At 46.1% G+C, this 17,519-nt stretch overlaps 2 protein-coding genes across 3 annotated transcripts in view; one reads left to right on the top strand and one right to left on the bottom strand.

Annotated features, from left to right (window-relative positions):
• Positions 1 to 498: 498 nt before the first annotated feature.
• On the bottom strand, positions 499 to 6,180 carry NUDT22 (nudix hydrolase 22). Its single transcript, XM_053369111.1, has 6 exons — positions 6,026 to 6,180; positions 2,829 to 3,326; positions 2,363 to 2,473; positions 2,154 to 2,251; positions 1,416 to 1,509; positions 499 to 905 (listed from the first exon to the last, which is right to left on the bottom strand). The coding sequence occupies exons 2-6, from the start codon at positions 3,294 to 3,296 to the stop codon at positions 801 to 803; spliced, it is 876 nt and encodes a 291-aa protein (XP_053225086.1). The 5' UTR covers positions 3,297 to 3,326; positions 6,026 to 6,180; the 3' UTR covers positions 499 to 800.
• A 6,503-nt stretch (positions 6,181 to 12,683) lies between these two features.
• DNAJC4 (DnaJ heat shock protein family (Hsp40) member C4) overlaps positions 12,684 to 17,519 on the top strand; it is a 40,406-nt gene continuing 35,570 nt past the window's right edge. For both annotated transcript variants that reach the window (XM_053368848.1, XM_053368850.1), the window contains exon 1: positions 12,684 to 12,822. In XM_053368848.1, the coding sequence (XP_053224823.1) occupies positions 12,699 to 12,822 (124 nt within the window). In that variant the 5' untranslated portion in view covers positions 12,684 to 12,698. The remainder of the gene's footprint in view (positions 12,823 to 17,519) is intronic.

Genomic DNA, 17,519 nt, shown 5'->3' with positions numbered 1-17,519 from the left:
TTTTTTTAGGTTGATGGACATTTTACAGTGACTCCTAATTTTAACTGTTTTTTCTCCTCTTAAAGACACTCCAGATGAAGCTCCGCTGGATCAGGCCAGTGGCCCATCTAGTCTAGCATACTATTCTCACAGTGGCCAGCCAGTTGCCTCTGGGAAGACGGCAAGCTGGAACCAAGCACAACAACAATTCTCCTTTCCAATGGTTTCCAGCAACTGGTACTTAGAGGCATTTGCTGTGCCCAACAGTGGAATGGAGTATCCTGGGAAAGGGCATGGCTGGAAGACTGAGCACTCCACCCTGCAACATTGCTTGCAGAATTCACTTCTCTTGGCAAATAATTTGTACAAAAACAGGGTGCACCAGACCTAGATATATTGGGAAATCTGATATAGGGGGAAGAGGAGCCTCTTAGTAAAAGAGCTGAGAAGAGGATATTGGAGGTGCAGAGAAAGGCCCAGTGCATGCTAGGAAACCTGAAATCACACCATGGGTAAAACTAATAATTAAAAAATAATACTACTTTATTGAGAAACAGGTTGCACAAACAGGCACAGCGACAGGGCTCACAAGGCGCTAAGGTAGGGCTCACAAGGCGCTAAGGTGGGTCTCAGCCAGTGCAGTTTCAAGGAAGGTTTGGGAGGTGAGAATAATCCCACTATCCGTATCCATGGCATAATATTCCTGCTTTGCCAAAGGACTGCTGGTGATTTTGGGGTAACTGGATGATCTGTAAAGTAATTCTGAATAGTCCCTGAGAGAGTAGTTCACTTCCTCGAAGTACCTCTTCCCAATGGGCTCATCATTGGCATGTGCCCATGACCCCTCTGTAGACCTCTATGGCCCCTTTGGCTGATGGGCACAGTTCCTTCCAAAAGTCCCCACTCTGCTCCATTGTCAGGACATCCTGCACAGAGAAAAAGGCAGCCATATGTTAAAAGAGATGCAGATAATGGGGTTGACACTTACAGTCTTTGTCCTGTCTTATTTTACTATATTGGGGGTGACAGGGTCACAGTGCCTTGGCATGCAAAAAGGGGGACGATGAACTTCATTTTAATGTATTCTAATTAACTCTAAATTGACTCCAGAGGAGGCAGATGTTTCTTTTAAGGGGCCTTAGCACTTGCCAATGGGGAAACTAGGAGGTTCCTGTAAGCTTAGATGGCTGGCTGTCCAATCTTACCAATATAAACTAGGAATTGGGACCCAAGAATTATGTGCATAATCAGAGTTCAAGGACAGCCAGGCAAAAAATACTCAAGAAGGGTGTGTAAGGCAGGGCCGGTGAGAGGGTGTGGCTTGGGAAGAAGCCTAAGGGCCAGACAGAGAAGCCTGGAGGGCCGTATTTGACACCCAGGTCTAAGGCTGCCCACCCTTGAGCTACACACTTTTGCCTCCCAGCTCCAGCACTTACCTCTCTGTCAACAAAGATGATGCTGGTTGACTCTTGGGCCTCAGGGCCCCCGATAGCATAATGGTGCCTCACCTGCTCAGAGCTGAGACTGCACCTGAATTAATTAATGAACAGCAAAGTTGAGAAGAAAGCAACCAGTGAAGCTGAGGGTGGGCGTAGGGACTAGGAGCTGAAGACTAAACTGGGGAGACTTTGGGCCTGGAGAAAGAGGTGTCCATGGCAGGGCCCACACTGTGGGGTAAAAGAGGGAGCAGCTGAGGCTGTATCCTGATGGGGCAGCTGAGCTGCAGGACAAAGAATGGATAAGCCTCTGTTGGGTGGGGCTCAATAGAAGAGTTTCTAATATTGAAGGGCAAACTGTCTCCGTACATACGTATGTACCCATGCATTGTGATCTACAGAGGGCCTTCTGTGGATCCCACCACCAGCAAAGATGAGGCAGATGTATACCAGAGAGAGGGCCTTCTTAGCGGTCCCAGTTGTGGGACGCTAACTCCCACATAAGGCTGGCACAGCTACCTTAATCTCCTTTCAGAGCCTGGCAAAGATCTTTCTTTAGGGTTGTTTCCTACAGTGCTGCCCCATCAGCTCATGGAATCATTTTGATATAATGCATAAAACGAAAACATCCGTAAGCAGGAAAAAAATCAATGCACTCTTCATAACTAACCACAGCTTGGTACCAGGATGATAGTGAAGAGGGAGGCCTACTTTTCAGATCAGGATTCAGCACATTACCTGATGTAGAATTCAGCACTGCAGCGGCCTGCGCTGGTCTCGTTCCGGGCTATTCCAAGCAACATTGGGCTGCTGAGGGTGGGCAGTGGAAGGTTCACCTGGGAAGGGAAGGGGGAAGCTGGTTCAGAGCCACTCTCAAAAGCTGGTTCAGAGACGAGGGGAGGGCAGCCTAGTCGTTGGCCGCTCCCCTTTCCCTGCCCTTTCCTCACCTCATCCTGGATCTCTCGCAGCACAGAACAGAACAACTCCTTGACCACAGATTCTCCTGGGAGGTCCTGGTGACGGACAGGCCCCTCCAAGGCGGCATCTCCCATGACAACCTGCAAAGCGAGGCACAGGAAGAAGAACACAGGCCCATTCAAGGAACACAGCTCCATTCTCTATGGCCCATATGGCTCTCCAGGGTTTCAGGCAAGGAGGCTCTCTGCCCTACCTGGAGATGCCGGGGATAGAACCTGGGACCTTCTGCATGCAAAGCAGATGCTCTGCCTCCAAGCTAAAGTGGCAGGAGAACTTCCAAGCTGTGGTCCACCTTAATTAAGGAGATGGACTCAGGGGAACCCTTGGGATAAGCTGCAAAGCTGATGCCTGTCCTATCACTTCTTACAGCACTGAAATTTGACCCATTTTTTAACAGCAACACCCCCAAGACATAAAACCAGGCACTCCATCAACCTGCGGTTCCGGGTGGCCTCCAGGAATGTCAATCTTCCCAGGCGCCTCCCCTACGCACTGACTCCGCCGCAAAAAGACAAACTTGTCATCTGCTGTGTGCAGCATGGCGCCCACCCCCAGGGGTTCGGCGAGGTAGGCCTGGCTGTTCCCTAAGTCCTCGCGCCCACGTTCCTGGAGCTGCCCGGCTGCGTCCGCCAAGTTGGTGCCCACAAAGTCCTTGTAGCAGGTGAGACCGAGGCAGAAGGTCAAGATGTCCCCCTCCAGCTGGATTGAGTGGAGACGGAATTTGGCTCCATCAAAGAGCCATGGGCTCTGCTGGCGACGTGCCACCCAAGCTGTCTCGATTCGGGCCCTGTCGCCAGGGAGTGGGCGACGGTCATACAGTGGGGAGAGCTCAGCTCGGACCTGAGCCTCTGAGATGCCCTTGGGAGATGGGCACTGGAAAAGGAGAGAGATATCAGGATCCATCTTCTGCCTGCTCTGTCCATCTAAGGGCACCTGGAAGATAAGAATAAAAGTTATCCACCCATATCCCCGGTCTCTTTGCCACGGTAGGGTTGCTACTGTGGTTTTCTGGCTCTGTTCCTGTTGCTTTTGCAGCTGCCTGATGCACAGAAATCAAAAATTTAAAAAGTCCCAAGACCAAGGTTGCCAACTTTTTGTATAGGCCCAGCTCCCCCGCCTCTATAAAGCAGCTCAACACACTTAAACTGTTAAATCCTGGTGTGTCAGGCTGCTGTTAAAGGCACAGGAGCAGAGCCAATAAAATCCTGACTCCTTTGTTTTAATATTCAGATCTGTGCAGCTTTCTCCCACCCCCGCAGAAGAAATTGTGCCCAAGACATTAGAAAATAGCACTGATAGGAAATAGTGGCTATGGGTTACAGCAAGGACCTCTTGGCTCCCTATCGCCCAGGAGGGCGTGACATGAAGTATGCACTTTGCACAGAAGCCTCCAGTTCTCACATGCAACCCTGACTCTGCTTTTGGCTTCTTTTGACTTTTGAGATTTGAACGCACTCGGAAACTTGGCACCCCAAGGGTTAACAAGGACCACAAAGATAAATCTAAATCAATGTCATCCTTATCCAAAAGGGAATTAGCATGCTCATTAAAAATACACTAGCAAGTGTTAATTGGCACAGACACTGAATTAACAATAAGCCAAGTCTGAAAGAGTTAGAAATCAATAAAAGAGTCGAAACAGAGGAACCTACCTTATATTTGACTGAGTCAGGCTGTGCCTACACCATTTAAAGCACATGACTTCCCCCAAAGAATCCTGGGAATTGTGGCCTGTTAAGGTTTGCTGGGATTTGTTACTCTGTGAAGGGAAAATTACAGGGCCCAGAGGTCTTTCAGGGAAATAATGTGCTTTAAAGATACAGTGTGCACACAGTTGATTTAGTTATTGTAGAAAGGGTAAGGGTTAAGAAGGAAGGTGTGGGATTTTGGGTGATCATATCTTGGCTTCACACTTCCAGAAGGTGTCTGATACACTTTAGTTTAATTTTAAATTTACAAGGAGTAAGAGAGAATGTATAACCAAGTATTTTCAGTAAAAGAGCATCTATGAGGTGTTGAAGCTCAGCTTGCTGGGAAACACAGGCAGCTGCCTCATACCATGCTATTGGTCCATCTAGTTCAGTATTGTCAACACTGACTGGCAGTGATTGTCCACGGTTTCAGACAGGGAAGATTCCAAGCCTTACTTGGAGAAGCTAGCAGCTTCTGCATGCAGATCAAATGTTCTACCACCGACCTACGGCCCTTGAGTTACAATAATATAAACTGTTTTGTTTCCTCTGCGGGCCAGAACAAAAACTCCCTTCTCAGGTGCAGGCTACCAGTTTTATAGAATAAGCTGGACTTTAAGGGTACTTCGAAACAGACTTCCTCCCAAGCAGCATTCCCTTCCATCAAGTCCACATGAAGGTTTAATCCCAGGCAAACTGACAAGCATCCTTCCTCACAGTAACTGGACTACGAACTCTCCTTGAGCAGTTGGAATGGTCATAGATAGTACAGAATATCACAGCAGCTCAGCCAATGCAGATCACAAGTCGAGCGTGTCTAGACTTCATAGAATCATAGAGCTGTAGACTTTGAAAGGATGCAAAGCATAATTTAGTCCAAACCCTTGCAATGCAGGAATCAAGAATCCCTGATGGATGGCCATTCAACCTCTGTTTTAAAACCTCCAATTGTAGCCTTATGAGGCTTTGTCCTCGGGTGGGAAAAATATTGCGATGAATTAGTCCACCACCTTCTGAGGTCGTCTGTTCCACAGCTCTGTCTGCTTGTGTACCAATGGCTGCTACATGACATCAGAACATCCAGCAGAGTGAAGCTGAACCTATGGCTCTCCAGATTTGGCTGGACTTCAGCTCCCTGACCACTGCCGGCCAGTCTCACAACATCTGAAAGACCACAGGTTCCCTATCCCAGATCTACCACCACCAGCCGGCTAGACATTTCTGATAATCTCACAGCCTTGCCTGGTATAAAGTAATCAAGGGTAGACTATCTGTATACTCGAAGCTCTATTTGACTATAATCATGCCTATACTGCAATCTTTTCTCTATCCGTATGATTTTATTGCTCGTTTTCCCAACAAATAAAAAAACAATATTCCTTTCTTTCTGGTAGGTTGGGAGGAAGCAAGACAGGAACTGTTACTACCCAGGGGGGAACAGATGGGTTTGCTTGCCACATTCCCCCCAGCTGTTGAAAGCGACGTGAAGCCAAGAGGGCTGAATTAGCACACCAATTAAAACACATGCCTGTTATGCTCCGGACGTCACAATGGAGCTCGCTTCGTATGCTTTATTGGTGTTATTTGTTAACCGTGTGCTTGCGTGCGCGCGCGCCTAGCCAAGACAATCAGCCTTTAATCTGCGCATTTGCTAACCGGGCACATTCCGGGCTGCCTAATTAAACTCGCCTATTATGCAAGTGACGGCGACGCCACGTCGGTTCGATCCGGATTAACCCTCGGCGCCCCGCGCCACCGGCAGGGGAGCCTGCGAACTACGCGCGCGCCCCGTTTGCAAGGTGCCCACGCGCGGTGCTGTGCGCCCGCCCGGGCAGGCGTCTCGATTTCATTCTCCGCTGCGCTACAGCGAGATCGGAAAGGGGTGTGTGTGCCTGGAAAGGACCGAAATCGGGGGCCTAGCTAGCGAGCCAGGCTCCTTACCTCTCTGCCGCCGCCTCCCGGAAGGAAGTCTGCTTTTGCAAAGCCGGCGCTGCCTGCTGCTGTGTCTCTCCTCGGCTCCGGGCAACTCCCGAACCGGTTGCTTTATCAGCCTGCCCCCTTGTCTGATGCCGACACGCTTCTTTTCCAGGATTAGGCTGCCGGAAAAATCAGTGAATCCAATCCTTATGCCTTTAACTTATTATTATTATTATTACTACTACGAGAGGAGTAATAATATTAGTAAGAACTCAGTCGCTAGAGCATGAGACACAATCTTAGGGTGGTGGGGTTGAGCCCCACGTTGGGCAAAATATTTCTGCATTTTAGGGGGTTGGACTAGATGACCCTGGGGTCCCTTCCAACTCCGCAATTCTATGATTCTACTTCTTAGTGCAGTGTTCTGGTTCAGGATGCCAATCTAAGCCAGCCATGCTTGTTTGGAAGGTATGCCATTCCATTCTCATCCTCTCACCGCCGCCCTGCCTTTTGTGACCACTGAACATAATTCCATTTACTGATTTTCCCATAGTGGGTATCTGGTTAGCTACTGTAAGAACAGGATGCTAGACTGAATGAGCCACTGGCCTGATAGAGCTCATGTTCAAATGTTCACTAGGGTCTACCGTGACATGTAAAAGCAAAGTAGGCTTTTTCCTACCTGGAAGAATTTTGCAATTAAAATGCGAACACATGTAGATTTAATCGATTAAAAACTCCTACATTTAACCAGCTAGGGGCTTATTGCTATCCCCTTTCCCCGCTTTCAGATCAAGCGCCTTCCCTAGTCCTCTCCCTGTCCCTGCCTCCGCAGAGCACAAATTGGTTTGCGCTAATCCCATTCTGACACCAGTGTGTAATAAACGCAAGCGAGCTGATTGACAGGCTCCATGAGCTGGGGAGCTGCTGGTTATGTCACAATTTAATACGGGAGAAGAAAATTGCCGAATGAAGAGTTTCATTTGGGATTGAGACGGAGAGAAGAAAAAGAGACTGATGAATCTGATTAGGATCCTGACAGCAGTAACAAGGAAGATAGATGAAACCGTCGAAATAGATAAAGGAAGAAATCCTTTGAGGCAAAAACACCATAGGAGCTGGCCCAATGCCACCTTGCAACTAAAGTGTGTATATGAGAGTTTTATCCTTTTATGGGGGCTTGTTGCTCCGTGCTCCTAAAGTACACCCTTCCCTGCTTTCTTTTATTGCTATATGCTCTGGAACAATAGCTGTCCTTATAAATGCTAGTTCCTAATGTATTTTGTCACTCTGAAAATGATAGAAGGATCTGCCAACTTTGAGTTTCTCAGTTTTTCATTTTCCCATCTTAAATGAAGTTCACATTTCTACAACAATTTGTGATTTAAAAAAATAAATCCTCATGAAACTTCGTCACCATTCTATTGAGAGTTTCACCTAATAAACACATTTTTGTATGCTTTTTTTTTTTTTTCTTACTGATGGGCACATTTTTGCAATTGATTCCCTCTTAATGCCGTTTTGTATACTATTTTAACTAATAAGGCCATTTCCCCTAATGCAGTATATCTTACTTTTTGTAAACATGGTTTGGAGAACTGTATCTCAAAATTCATATAAGTTCAAATTTTGAAGGGTGGTTGTGTTTTGCTTCACATGCTGTTTCAGAAAATGCAAATTAGATAGATTATTTGCCTTTAAATGAGAACTGAATGAAATTCCTCTCTCATTCCTAAGTGTGACCGAACACAGCAAGAGACAGCCCATGACAAGCCATGATTCCTGATGTGTGTCCAATGGTTATAGCAGGGAATGCTGAAAAGCCTGTCTCCCCCCAGCCCCTAACCATTCAGAGTCTCACAGAAAGGCCTTTTGATGGTTTGGCATGTGTGGAAATTAACATTACTTTCCAGCCCCCATTTCATTTGTGCTAAATATCCGCACGCCCCCTCTGGCAATAGCTTCATTCAGTAAGAGCTTTGACCCCCAAGAGGATATGTGTAATCTGATTTGTAATTGGCACTAATTAATTTTAATCTCAGTGGGAACACTTCACAGGGGGTGGGGCTGATAATAACTGGGGGAGGGAAAGGAAAGGTATACATTCAGTTCCTTGCTGTATCCATAAAGGACGCTGGTGTATTTATAGGCCAAAACTGGAGCGGCCAATTTTTCATTCTGCCCCTGCTCTTCTGCCATTTCAGACAGTTATTTGGGAAATAATCTCGGGGAAACTTCTCAGTGCTGTGGGAAAAGATTCAACTGATTATTCTGCAGCGCAAAACTGAATAGCAACAGGCTGGGCATTTCCCCCCCTGCTCAGTTGGCAACCTTAAGGCCAACTAGATTGTGCCCTGGAATTGCCTTTAAACGGATGCAGTATTTTATGCAGGCTAATCTTTTCAAGGCATCTGACACAACAAAGCGTCCCACAGCAATGAATCCTGCCAGAAGAAAATAATATCAACATAACAACCCTATTGCTCTGAACTCCCTATATCCCACTTCCTTGCTCATCCCAGCTTGATGGATGCAGAATGGGACTCTGTGAAAAGCCAAAAGCCGGCGGAGGGTGCCAACTTTTGAACCATGTTTGGTCCAGAGCGCAGATTTTGGGCACTACTAAATGCTCCAGTGGGAAGGTAAACAGTGTTTCCGTGTGCTGCTCTGGTTCGCCAGAAGCGGCTTAGTCATGCTGGCCACATGACCCGGAAGCTGCACGCCAGCTCCCTCAGTCAATAAAGTGAGATGAGCGCTGCAACCCCAGAGTCGGCCATGGCTGGACCTAATGGTCAGGGATCCCTTTACCTTTACCTTTAAATGCAGTGGAGACTGCTCTGTTAAGATAAATGGAGCTCTGCCTACCAACTTCAGTCGGCGAACTAATATCAGTGTACCGGAAGAAGCAAAGATCCCCAGTGTCAAAGCAATGATTCAACATCAACTTAGTTGGACTGGTCATGTTGTGCGGATGCCTGATGATCGTTTTCCAAAGCAACTACTCTATTCCGAACTTAAAAATGGAAAGCGTAATGCTGGCGGTCAACAAAAGAGGTTTAAAGACTTGTCTCAAGGCAAATCTAAAAAAATGTAGTATAAACACTGACAACTGGGAAACACTGGCCTGCGAGCGCTCCAGTTGGAGAACAGCCTTTACCAAAGGTTTTGATGGCTTTGAAGACACTCAAACTCAGGACATAAGGTAGAAACATGCTAAGAGAAAGGCATGCTTGGCAAACCCACACTGTGATCAACTCCCGCCCGGAAACCAATGTCCCCACTATGGAAGGATGTGTGGATCCAGAATTGGCCTCCACAGTCACTTACGGACTCATTGTTAAAACCGTGTTTATGGAAGACAATCTTACTCGGCTACGAGTGATTGCCAAAGAAAGAAGAAGAAGCCCTCAGGCATCCCCCCAACCCCACATGCCTGTCTTATTTGCAACTGGTCCAGAGGCTGACCCTGCCTGCCAGCTTCCTGCACCTGCATCTCCATGTTGTCCCTTGCAGAACAAAACTGGAATTAGTTGGCTCAGCCTATTATTGGTTCTGGATCCACTTACTGTTAGGACTCCCTACCTTCCCCTCTATCAATTCCAATGGGCACCAGCGACCACTAGTTAAATGACAGCAAATTTTCAATTAAATTCATTTACATTTCAAACTGGGTTGTTGCTCCATTGTACTGTGTGTGCATAGAGTCTCTTTTATTATCTTTCTAAAACATCCTGCTAAGCCTGAGACACTCCTTGCCTGATTAACAGCTAAAGCAAATTAAATTTTATTGATTCATTCATCAACGTGAATACAAAGCAAGGTAGATGTGGGATAATCAGCCTCATATAACCATCATGCTTAGGTCTAATTAATACCAGGCTTAGCTCACCTTGAGTGGGAACAGGTAATCAAGTCTTTGTTCTCCTTCCAGTCTGCCTGAGAAATTTGGCACGTGAAGGGGTTTTGAGTTGGCTGCTGCAGCTCAGACTGCATGGCTCTTACAAGTCGTTGAGTTCCTATACCAATAATTTAGGAACTTTCACCACTGTAACTAAGCCAAGTTGTACTGCCTGTGTTTTCTGACTGATGTATGGAAAAGCACATGAACCTGACCTTTGGCATGTTTGTAAAGAAACAATTTTTAACTTACCAACCTTGTCTTTTTCTATGTTGGGGGAAGAGTGGACTACTTTGGACTGTTATAAAGCTCTAACAGCCTATATTTCTATGCTTTACTTTGCTGCATGTTTTGTGATTTTAAATCTCTGCTGGTGTTTTCTCACCAAAGAGTACTTGCCCCAATCTTGGACCCTGGCATCCAGGGATCCTCCTTTTATATGACTAATTTTTCCTTTCCAACCAGCACTAAAGACCTCAAGGTATTTTGCCTCAAACCTCTGCTTCTGGGGTGGCTGGTCCTTTTTCCAGATACTCCATGGAAAAATCAACACAATCTAAAAAATGCAGACTACAGAAGTTTATCTAATCCCAAAGGCAGTTTTTATACTTTATTTATTTGCTACACAAAGCTGGCACCTGCTGTCTGCTGTCCCAAAGTTGTTTCAGTTGTTTGTGTTCATCTAGAAATCGGGGTTTTTTAAGGGTTGTGGCCAAGTAACTCCAACTTAGAGTAGACCCACCAAAATCAAGTGGTAACTTTCATTTCCCTCAAGCCTGGCTGTGAAATAGATAACAGAACACAATGAAGGCCAGAAAGCAGATAAATAAGAGGAGTGTCTGTACGAAAAGGAAATGAGAGAAATGTTTCCGGGCTCTTTTCTTGAAGTATTTCTCCAGTTATGTCAGCATAAATGGAAACCAAACACAGCCTGGCTGGATTCAAGATGGTGCCTGTCATGGTAAAAGTCTTGCTTGCTTTTTAATTTATTGCCTGCTGGGGAACATCTGGCTTCATGAAACAAATACTCTACAGGGGATTTTTCTACCTAAAGGGTTGAAAAACACACCGCACATATTTCAGTTATGAGGTTTGCTCCCATACGATGGCCACTAACACAGATGGCTTTAAAAGAGGAATAGACAGATCAACGGAGGTGAAGGTTATAAATGGTTACTGGCCATGGTAGTTATGTCTTGCCTCCATTGTTGAGGCAATATGCCTCTGAATACCAGTTGTTAGGGAGCTGCAAGTTTGGAGAGTGTTGTTGTATTCAGGTCTTGCTTGTGGGCTTCCCATTGGGGCATTTGGCTTTGCCAGTGTGAGAACAGGATGCAGCTAGGCTCTTCTTATGATCTGTGGGGCGTGTATGCAGCTTGTCTCCGTTTATGCACTTGCAAATAAACCAAATATTAGAAAAACACCATTAAGTCTCTTGTCTTCCTTTTTTCTTCAAATAAAACTGAATCTCCAAGTTGTACAACCTCTTGAACATCTCACCATTCCGTCTCTCTCTATACCGTAACCTCACCTTGACACCATGTGGGGGTCCTGCCCCTCATGACAGTCCCTTCTCCCTTGGCAACAGCATCCCCCTTCTGACACATCCACTAAGCAGCCCTGACTGGAGCCATTGTAGGGGGAACCCCAGGCAAGAGAAAAGGGACCATTATCCCTCCCCTCCCCTGCCCCAGTGAAAGGGTGAAGTCACTGTAGCAATTTTGACAAAAGTGGGTTTTGTTGGCAAGAGCCCCTCCTGCACCCTCTTCCCTTGGCTGTTGGCACCATTCCCACAACCTTTGTGACGGAGGGCTTGTGATCTGTCCCCAGCCTTCATTTAGAGACAGCACTGCTTGCTGTGGATCTCCTTTTCAAGTCAAGGCAGGCAGGTTTGGCTGAGGCCCTGGCATTTCCTGCCCTTTAAACCCCCTGGATTTAGCTTGTATTTCATTTGCATTAAAAAAAAAAAAAGCAAAGCAGCATTAGCAGAGTCTGCGTCAGTAGCTGTTGACCTGTCTGGATCAGAGGCTGTGTGTTGACCTCAGACATTTGTGGGCTACTATCAGGAAAACAATGTTCAATGCAAACAAGTTGTGGACAGCAGTTCTTTTGGAGGAGAGAGAGGCACTTGATGCCACAGACCTCTGGTGGCCAACATTTGAACTGGCCCCTAATCCTTAAGCAATGAGTAGTGAAGACTGGTTACCAAAAGGCCCTATCATGTCATAGAGACTCTGCCCAGTCTCTAAGATGTGGGTGGGGAACCTATCTATCTGGTCTCAGTGAATCCCTTTCCCCTTCCTTCTAGTGGATTAAAAACACGTAATCATACCCATGGAAGCACCTCACAACTGTTTTCAGGAGCAACTCCCAGAAACATGAAAAAGAAAAACAATTTTAACATATTAACTATTAACTGTGATGGACACATATACGTGATGCATGTAAAGTTTTCCTTTCTCCACTGCAAACTGAAACCCAGGTTCCCCGTGATAGTAAGGAGATCTGCCCAATTTTTGCATCTCACATGACACGTCTGTTGTAAAAGACAGTGCACGCAATGTATACAACTGCTAACGCAACCATTGGGCAAATTTATGTATTTTCATATTTATATATTCCAGGAAAAGGAACTACAGTATACAAATGCTATCAGTTTATATTGCGGCTGCGATTGCACCTGTGTGTAAGCCCCATTGCATTCAATGGGAATTGCTTTTAAGGTTAACCAACGGTTTTAGGTTAAAAGTCAACTTGACTCCTAACTAGGTTAGCCCAAGGTGATTGGGAAGTGCCCGGATGTCGCTCCACCCCTCCTCCGTTTTCGAAAGGGGCGGGCCCAAAAGCAGCCGGCGAGTTGGAAGAAGCGGCGGCGGCATCAAAATGGCGGTCGCGACCCGAGGGCTGACTGTGAGTTTCTATGGTAACCGCCGTGTCCCCACCATTACCACTCCCCCTTTCCTCCTTGCGTTATCCTTCCCTCCCCCTTCGGCCTTGGGTCGCCGGTATTGATTTAACTGCTCGTTTAATAGCAGCGCGCCTTCCGTTTCCACACTGTTCAAAACTATTGGTCCTTCAAACCCCGCTCCTTGCAACAGTATCTGCCTTCTTTATTATCTGTTGGTTTTGACGTTAGTGCCCTCCCGTTTCCTACCCCGGGAAAAATCTGCCAGCATTTGTATAGTTCCGCCCTTCTGATTTTGGGCACCCCCACCCGACTAATTATGGGGTGATCATATTTGGGATGTTAATGATTTTCGTGCAAATAGCCAGTCTATAAATACCATTATTACAGATTTGTGTTATACAAAACTATAATGGTGACGTTTATTGAATATATGGGAAATAATTGTGTACAGCTGAAAACGCTGGCAGCATTAAGATAAATTCAACAGTGTAAATAAGTTTTGAGGGATGCAGTAATGGAATACTGATCGGTATAGTTTCTGTGAAATAGGCAGGGATTCATGATATGTAAAATGAACCATGGAAAGAGAAGAAGGGAAGTCATTGATAACTTAAGGATGTGAAATGAGTATTTTAAATTGTAAAACAGAAAATGTAATAATAAAAAAGTACTGTGGGTTAAACCACAGAGCCTAGGACTTGCTGATCAGAAGGTCGGCAGTTCGAATCCCTGTGACGGGGTGAGCTCCCGTTGCTCGGTCCCTGCTTCTGCCAACCTAGCAGTTCAAAAGCACGTCAAAGTGCAAGTGGATAAATAGGTACCGCTCCAGCGGGAAGGTAAACGGCATTTCCGTGTGCTGCTCTGGTTCACCAGAAGCGGCTTAGTCCTGCTGGCCACATGACCCGGAAGCTGTACGCCGGCTCCCTCGGCCAATAAAGTGAGATGAGCGCCGCAACCACAGAGTCGGCCACAACTGGACCTAATGGTCAGGGGTCCCTTTACCTTTACCTTTACTATGACATAGTGGGCGCAATCCATGCTAAGTTAGATGAACATCAGTTGGATTTATGTTTTTAGTAACTTGTCTCAGTAGTTTCAGTGCTGTGGGGGATAAATGCAGCTAACTTTGACTGCAGTCTTAACCTCTCTTACTTGGGAGTAAGTCCCATTAAATTCACTAGGACTTACTTCTGAGCAGACATAGGAACATAAGCTTTGGTCCATCTAACTCAGTGTTGTCTGCACAACGACTGGCAGAAGCTCTCCGGGGTTTCAGGCAGGGAGACTCCCCCAGGAGATGCCGGGGTTTTGAACCTGGGACCTTCTGCATGCAAAGCAGATGTTCTTATCGCCAAGCTACAGCCCTTTCCCAAACACAATGTGGTTAGGATTATGCTGTTACAATGCTTCTGTATCTTGCAGACAAATAGCTGAGTGCCTCCCCACCACCCTGCTGTGATTAATTCTAAACTACTTAGAAGTCATTTTGGCATATAAGCAGGATATACATTAATAAATGAATAATTGGCCCACCAGGTTTCACACAATGCATGGTTTAAGTCTTCTTTTCATAGCTATACCACTGTTTCTGGTCCACACCAGTGATACAATTTCCCCATGTTGTGTGTTCATAGAATTGTAGAGTTGGAAGGAACACCAAAGGTCGTGTGGTCCAGCTCCCTGCATTTCAGGCCCCACCCCTCAATTGCTACCACTCCCACCCCTGCCCTCCACTCTGTTTTCGCATTCCTGGAATGATATTTCTGTACCTCTGTGTGAAAAGGTCACAGGAAGTGTGCAAGAGCACAAGATTTCCAAGGGTGCTTCCAGACCGTTGCTGTTTTGGGGTGGGATTCACTCACATTGTGGTTGCACAGTTGGTCATCTTGCGCAGTAAGCCTGATTACTTTCAAAACCCAGACTTCCTGAAAACAGCAAAGTGGGGTGGAAATCCATTGGAAAGTGTGGGATTGCTTGCTTGCTTGGTGCAGCGTCTTCCCCTGAAACAAATTGGGACCAAATTGGGACCAAATGCTCAATAAACAAGTCATCCAGAAGTGCCCCAAAGATTACCAGCCCTTAGTTACCATGTTCTGCAGCAGAGGCTTGGGCTTCTTTTGCGGTGTGTGTGTGTATGTGTGAATATGTGAATATATTTTATCATGGAGCTTAAAACAGTGCCCATGTGGTGGCCACCAATTAAGACGCTGATCAGACTCAGACTTGCTTAGCTTCAGGCAATGGTCTGATGTGCCTTACAACCATGCCCATCACTGCTTAGAAATTTTCTCAAGTGGTAAATAAATACCTGAAAGAAATAATAGATTTGGTTGTTTTGGGGATTTTAAAAAATATTTTATTTTATTTTACAAAAAGTTTCTGTCTTTGTTTTGAAAGGAGTGGCCTGGCTATGTAGGGGTGAGTGTGAGCATTAGCTGAAGGGAAAAGATGATATCCAAAACTCTCCTCCACCCTCTATATAGCACAGATTAGCAGATACCTTTCAACTTTATAGCAATCCTTGTGGGATGAGGAAGCAAAAAAAGGCGTGTAAGAAGTCAGAGAGTTAAACCTGTTTTAGTGACCTAATTGCTGTTTGTTTTGCTGCTGCGCTTAAGGAATGCCAGGAGTTCATCTCGCCTTGCTCCCCACCCCCAGCTCCATTTGGGAGTATAGTTCCCCCACCGCCCCATTGCCTGATGAAGGCTAAATTTGGGCTTAAAACAGCATGGAAATGGATGTTACATTTGTAGGTCAAGTGGAGTTTGTCAGGGACTTTGACATGTGAGACAGACCATGAAGAAAAACCAAAGACATTCTTGAAGTTTTGTGGCTTTTAAAAATTGTGTTTGAAGATAATCCTTATTTTACTTACTACGTTCATCAAGTTACATCTGTGTAAAACAATTCATATTGATAAGCATCTGCAGGCACATTTCTGTGGCCACCCCATTTAACTTTTCTTCCAGTTGCACAAATCATACTATGTAAAACATTCTGGCTATTCTCCTTTAATTTAAAATACCACAGCCCACTAGGATTCCAGTTGTACCCACTGAAAAAGTAGGTACTCTTGTGTGACTTGTTAACCCCAGCTCTCTTATAGGTTACTTGAGACAGTGTGAGACAGTGTGAGGTAAGAGTCCTTTTTGGGCACCAAAGCCTTCCCTAACCTGTGGCCCTCTCGATGTTGCAGGACTGCAGTTCCCATCATCCCTGACCACTGGCCATGTTGGCTGGAGCTGGACTGAGAACTCTTCTTGAGAAGTTGGAATGTCCATAGATAGTCTGTAATACCAGAGCTGCTCAGCCAATAAAGGTTGGAGGTAGAGCTTGTCTTCTGAGGGCCAGTGGCTGTTATGTGGCATCAGGACATCAGAAGTCCATCTAGCATAGTGGTGGGGTACCTGTGGCCCTCCAGATATGGCTGGGCCTCAACTTAATTCATTCTTAACTACTGGCCATGCTGATGGAGTTCAGCAACATCTAGAGATCCCCAGATTGGGAAAGGTTGAATTGTGTCAGCACAGCATCAGTGCCATGAAGGCAGCAGGAGACAGTATGAGATTGGCCAAGCCAGGTCTAAATATTAGGAGCTTGGCCTTTTGACCTTGCTCATTCAACAGAGCAGACCATCGTTTAGGGAACGGCCATAGCTCAGTAGTCAAGCCATGTATAGGTAGGCCCAGGAAAGACTGTTCTCTGAGACTCTGGAGAGCTGCTTCCATCCCATCAGTGGATTGAGGGACCTGTGAGGCCCTCCAAATGTTTTTCGGACTCCAACTCCAGCCAGTGTCACCAATGGCCAGGGATAGTGGAAGCTCCTTGGGTGGCCATCTGTCATGTATGCTTTAGCGGCTGGACTTAATGACCCTTGGGATCCCTTCCAACTCTACAGTTCTATGATTCTGTGAACATCTGGGGGGTCCCAGATTTCTCATTCTTGGTGTAGACAATATTGAGGCAGATGGACTGACTTCCTGTGTTTGTGCACGATTGCCAGGCCAGCAATAGCCTCTCAAGGTTTAAATTCAGCTGGTAAAATTCTTGTGGCTTAGCTGTTAGCTCAAACTTGTCTGCCAGGTTACAGTGTGCTCCCCTGGGTTAACCCAAGACCCCCTTCCCCTTGAATAGGCTACACTGGACTGGAGCAACACTCTGTGCCTTCGGTATTTCCTGTGGGGGTTTAAGCACAGCATGCAACCGACAGCTTCAAGGTTGTTTTGTGTGCAACCGTAATACTCCGCAGGGGGCTCCAAGCCTGCGCATTTTAAGGAGCTGTCAGACGCTTCAAAATATTCCTTTCCTTCACCCCTGCACCCTGTGCCTTTATTTCTGTTTTCTTTTAAGCAATTGTTGCTTGAACTTCTTCGGTCCTAAATTCCTCCAGTCTTCACTTCTTCTTGAAGTTCTCCCTGGGGTGCAACTAACCTGGCCTAGTTTAATAGGTAGTGCTTGCTGGTAAGCGACCGGATTACTGTGAAAACAAATGGCCTGTGGGTCCCAGCTGCTTTGTTTACTTGTCTTTAAAAAAAAAGTTAATTTAAAAAAGGGGGGGCAGAAATGATACTAGCAATAAAGCTGGATTGGCTCCCATTTGCTACACTGGCTGAAAGGAGCAGTGAGGTTTTAAAAGTGAGTTGCAGCCTAAGCCTCGGTGTGCATGAGCTGTTCTAATTAGCATTTGGTTTGATTAGTATGGTGAAAGTTGC

The sequence above is a fragment of the Podarcis raffonei genome, chromosome 16 (genome assembly GCF_027172205.1).
Source record: "Podarcis raffonei isolate rPodRaf1 chromosome 16, rPodRaf1.pri, whole genome shotgun sequence".
Lineage (NCBI taxonomy): Eukaryota > Metazoa > Chordata > Lepidosauria > Squamata > Lacertidae > Podarcis > Podarcis raffonei.
This window is presented reverse-complemented; position numbering and strand designations above follow the sequence as displayed.